This window comes from Corvus brachyrhynchos, unplaced genomic scaffold (genome assembly GCF_000691975.1).
Source record: "Corvus brachyrhynchos isolate BGI_N302 unplaced genomic scaffold, ASM69197v1 scaffold3, whole genome shotgun sequence".
Taxonomy (NCBI): domain Eukaryota; kingdom Metazoa; phylum Chordata; class Aves; order Passeriformes; family Corvidae; genus Corvus; species Corvus brachyrhynchos.
Genome location: NW_008237619.1, coordinates 6662095 through 6667393, shown reverse-complemented (window position 1 = coordinate 6667393; position 5299 = coordinate 6662095). Strand labels below are relative to the sequence as shown.

The window sequence follows — 5299 nt, the reverse complement described above, 5'->3', positions numbered from 1 at the left end:
AGCTATACACAAACACCTGTAACCTAGAAATAGAAGAGGTTAGACTACCAATTTTCAGAGCTCAAAGCCTGCCTGATGACAGCACTAATGAAGCTCTTTGGTGTTAAATGCAGCTAGTTTTTATAGCTCTGAAATATTCTCTTCTAAATCCTAGTCTGTTAGTAAAGTGTCCTACAGTTTTTCTTATGAATTGCTTATCCTTTTTTAGAGGGCTAGTTAGGCCAGATGTTGTCCTTCCCCCAAAAGGAGATTATATCATGTGTGATGCTTCTTTATAGCAGAGCACTGATTTTCTGGAGCAGCATCCTCCCATTCACAGTCTGAAAGAGTATTTGACAGCTGCTCAGATAAATGGAATGGTTTTTTAAAGGCTGTTCTGAAAATCAAACTGCTCTTTGTGTGAGTGCCTAAAATGGACATCGGTGCCTAACACTTGGTACCCAAATTAGAGAATTTTTATGTGGTAGTGTTGGGGGTGTGTATTTTTGATGCCAGGCTGATCTGGAGAGATCTCTTCACCATGTCCTGAATTAAAGTGATGGCTACAGATGGGTTACTGGGAGGACTGTGCTGGTTCTACTGAAAGTAGAATACTGCTCAAGAGCCTCGTGGGTTCCCCTACTCATCCCTGAAGAGAAAAACATCTAACATAGGTGCTGGCTGATATTTAATTCTGCCACATTGCAGACTTTGCAAAAGAATACAGCAGAAATATTTTAAGGGATTTTGTGAGTAAGTGTCTGTTCTGGGCATCCTTCTGACCTAAAAGCTTACTAAATACAAATTACAAAGAATTTGGTCCTTATTTGTTCCTTATTCATATGTTCCTGTCACTGTGGTACTTAACATGTGGGACTTTCTTTAGAAGTATAATAGTTAGCTTACAAGTATTTGATTGTTCTCTTCTAATAACAGGCAGCATGGGTAAGGGGTAAAAGCCAGAAAACCATGTGAAAAAAATAATGAATAAAAAATGAAATAACCAAATTGGAAATTAAGTCTTCTGAATAATTAATAAAAGATTTCTTAAGGCATTCTTCTGATAAATTTAATGCCGTTTTGACTGCTACAAGACATGCTTCATTTCAGTTCTCTGGTGTTCGTTTGAAAATGTGCTCGTGCATGAGGAAATGAAAACATTTTTGAACAGAAGCAAAATTACCATTTTCTTGCATAATTGGAACACAACAAATAATTAAACCTTGACTAAATTGAGTGCAATATTTTGATGATTAGATAACACCACATTATGTCCTGAAGCTGCTGTATTTCGTTTCTGTGCAATCTGTCTTCCTTTCCATAATATTACAACAGTATGTTCTGTCTCTGTAACCTGTACAATATGCCCTCTTTTTCAAATGGTATCTTGAGGTATGATGTCATCAGATCTCATAATTTCATTGCACCCTCTTATTAAATTGATTTGCAGGTGTTTAAATATTTGTGATACGCTGCATAGCCAGCATTTGCAATATTTGCCTTAACCTCATTTGTGGTTTCTTTTTATCATTCCTGTCACCACCACAAGGTAAGATATTGCAGCACACAGCCAAAGCTGTGTAAAACACCATTCACTCCTTGACAGCTGGAGTAGTGGGTTTTTTCCACTTCTTCTTTGTACAATTGCATTTATTTTGCTGAATGGTGTGAATGAAAATATTTAAACCATAATTCTACCTTTATATGCTGATTAAAAGTGCTACAAATTTGCAACATGGTTTTAACCAGAAGATGGCATGTTGTTTTCCCTCACTCTTTTTTCTTTCTTACTTATTAACAACTGCCTTTCTCCTTTTTCTGTTGTTTCAGTTAAAGGATCAAGAAAGTTAAGTCTGCCAACAGATCTTAAGACTGATCTTGGTACGGTAGGCAAAAGCCAACAGCTTTAAACTTCCTTACATTCATTGGCAAAACATTTTACTGACTGATTCATGAGATAACACAATAACCTCAGAGGCTTTGTCTGAAAAGGCTTTCTAAAAACCACCTATTAACCCATACAGTTCTGTTGGCAGCTCTCAGCATTTTGCTTGTTTAATATTCATTTATTTCATGTAGACATATATTGCCAGTCACTACACACTGTGTAATATTTTATTCTGAAAAAGCTCCAGAAGTTTTTACAAGCTAGTTGTTGGTGAACTCTGCCTATAATACCCAATGCATGCGCTGGTCTATTTTGTTTATTTGGTGTACCAGTTGTGCCACAAGAGTGATAAGAGAATCGAACATCTGTATCTTATGGTGTCCTTGAACGTCTGAGAAGTCAGATCAGAAATCACTCATATGTCTCAGTCCTCTCCTTGAGACTTACCTCAGCCAACTGTTAAATACTTAGTTTGCTGTAATCTTTTTTCTCAGTTGTCCTTTGGTATTTCAGTGGAAGTGCATAGTGCGAGCACAAATTTCACCTCAAAGAACCGAAAATGAAAATTCTGTATCTTGAATAGCCTAAACCCGTTTGGAACAGTTCATGCAACAGTGTGCCCACATAAAGGGGATTGCTCCTGGTGTTTGGGTTGGAATGTGTGGTTTGCACAAAAAATTCTTATCATTGTTCTTTAAATATTCTCAGTCTCAAGGAGTTCGTTCTAGTTTTGGTCTCTTGGGAAGTTTCTCGTGTAAGATAACTGAAAAAGCCATGTAGCCATGCCTCATGCCTTAGTGTCCCTTTAGAGATAAAAATTAAATTTGGATCACATCCTTGGATAACACAGCTGAACTTAATTTCTGTCCCTGGGAATTGTGTGCACCTATTAACCAATGTAGCACTTGCTCCCCAAGGCAAAAGTCAGGGCTGTAAATATATCTTTCGCATTATAAATGACTGAGGAACTTGGAAAACTGTCAGTTGCTCCTAGAAAATATTAAGTAAATAAACGTTGAAAAATCATTGGAAAATTCAATCCAAATTGTGCAGGTTTCAGTGTACGAAGTGATTCAGTTGAAATAATTTACTCCATTAACAATGATGTTTGAGAAACTAGGAATGTAGGAATACACCTAAAAAAAATTTGGAGTGAACAGTTGTAATATTCCTAATACTCCAAAAAGGTGGAAGAAGTAGGCAGCTATAGACCTGTAAAATTAATATTTATCACTAAAATAATGGGCAGCTATTAAGAGGGAAGATGAATACTTAGCTGTAGGATAGGACCTAAGGCTAAGCTATATTCTACAGATCAAACTTTTTTGTTATTATTATTAAAAATACATTGTCTTGAAGGACACATAGCGTGAAATAGCTTAAAATCCTGATGCATAACACAAGAAAAACTTAATGTACAAAAGACTGGATTTAGAGGTTTTTAGAAAAGAAAGAAGCGTATCATTGTAACTAGAATTGTTGAGAGCTTTATTGTGTAATATAAAATGTTGCATATCAGAGAAAAAGCTACCTTATCAGCTTTCCTGTAATCATGTTGGGAGCAGGACAATATTGTAAACTTTGCCTAGAATATATTGACAAATTGCAGATAGATTTGTATTTTATAAATCCCAAACAAACACAAAGAAATCCTCAGAAAATCCCAAGGACTGGGGAGCAGGGTAAAAAGCTCCAAAAGTTAAACAAACTCGACCTAAGAAGGCAGGAAGCATGATGATCCGTTTTAAATAGATCAGATATGTAAGGAACTTAGAAGATGAATGGAATGCGTAATCTTGCCTGTAGTTTTTATTTCACAGTAGTCATGTTTGTACCATTCCTTCATTTGCTTGTATTCGTTATTTTTTAATAGGGTAGAACAAGCTAAATATAAACTAAAATAAGCCTAAGAAGGTTTAGTTCAACATCTTAGAGAAACTGGTGGAATGCCATTAATGCTAAAAGCTTCATAAGCATTGACAGGTGTGATCAGATGTCACGAAAGAATCCTGTTTGTTATTAGTGCTTCAGCAATCAGGTATCCAGTGCTCAGATTACCAAGAAGCTAAGGATGAAGCATGTGGAAGCAGCATTCAATGTATAAACTGGAAGATACTCATGGATAATCAACAGCAGAGGGAGGTTTAGAAAAGAAAAAATAAATGGAGGAAAAAAACCCCAAACTTTCAGCTCTTGTTCATTTCTGACTGTCTTAGAAGGGCAAAATATTCCTGTTAATTATTCTAGCCATTAAAACTGTGCTGAATTATAGATTGCTTAGTTTACAACAGGCTGGAAGAAGCCTCTCTTTCTCAGTATAAAGAGCTACATTTAAAAGAGAGTTCCTGGAAAAGGCTATGACTGCATTTCATTTCCTTCTGCTGCAAAATGTCCTGGCTACACTGTCAGAGCTCTCGGATATTATTTATGCACTGTTGGGCTGTTGCCTGAGATTGTACCCATAGTTTGAATATTCAGGGGCTAACAATAGTTTTTGGCCCACACTTCTTGTAAAGATATTCAGGTCACCACTTTGAAATGATAAAATATTGTCCATGCATCCCACTGGCTCTGGCTCGTAGCTTTTTAGAGAGTGCTGATACATCGCCCACTCTCAGCACCGACTGCAGCTAATTGGGACATACATTAGCATTTGGCAGTTCTGCTCCCTTCCTATGATCTGACTCGTGGAATGTCCTTGCTTTCACTTTGCTTTGAATTGTAAATAGTAGAGGTTAAGTAGAAGTTAAATCTATTTCAGGTGGAGGTGTTGCCAGTACTGAAAATTGCTTGGGGAGTAGTTTGCTATCATTTAGGGGAGTAATGTGTGATCTGATGACTCAGGGTGTTCTTGTTAAACCTTGGCAGGATTTTCGTGGCCTAAAGGTACTTTGGGACTCCACTTTGGTCTTTATAATGACTGATAAAATTGACCTCAGCTTCTTTTTATTTTGATGTGGTGATTATTATCTCTCCTTGCTGAAGCACCTGTCACCTGTGGATGTTGTAGCTCCACACAGCAATGAGTGATGTGGCACATGCGGGCGCACACTGAAACTTCTTGATAGTTTTAGCTACTGCAGGTCACAGTAACCCAATGTTTATTTGAGTTGGCCAGAAGGAAGATGTGGCAATGCTGCTGCATAGACTGTACAGCTTCCCTATTACCCTTCGGAGGCAGCTCTGAATGATAGTAGCTTTATTTTTAAACCTGTTAATGTTTCCCAAAGTTTTCTGAAAAGATCGTCTGCATTTCCTTGCAGTGTTTCACAGAAATGAATTATGGTGATAATCCTAATTTTGTTTAATCTGGTGGTGAGTCTGGGATATATCCAGACACATAGAACTGCTTTGGTATGAGAGTTTTCTAACCTTGCTTGACCAGCCACTTCAAGCATCAGCTTGTATTTTTCTTTTAGGAAATATTTCTGC

General features: G+C 37.1%; 1 protein-coding gene across 9 annotated transcripts in view; it reads left to right on the top strand.

Moving 5' to 3' along the window:
• STXBP5L (syntaxin binding protein 5 like) overlaps window positions 1–5299 on the top strand; it is a 190283-nt gene that overhangs the window by 151934 nt on the left and 33050 nt on the right. For 3 of the 9 annotated variants that reach the window (XM_017731886.1, XM_017731885.1, XM_017731884.1), the window contains one exon: window positions 1810–1860. The exons of the other annotated variants lie outside the window; for them this stretch is intronic. In XM_017731886.1, coding sequence (XP_017587375.1) covers window positions 1810–1860 — 51 coding nt within the window. The remainder of the gene's footprint in view (window positions 1–1809; window positions 1861–5299) is intronic. 9 annotated transcript variants of the gene reach the window in all.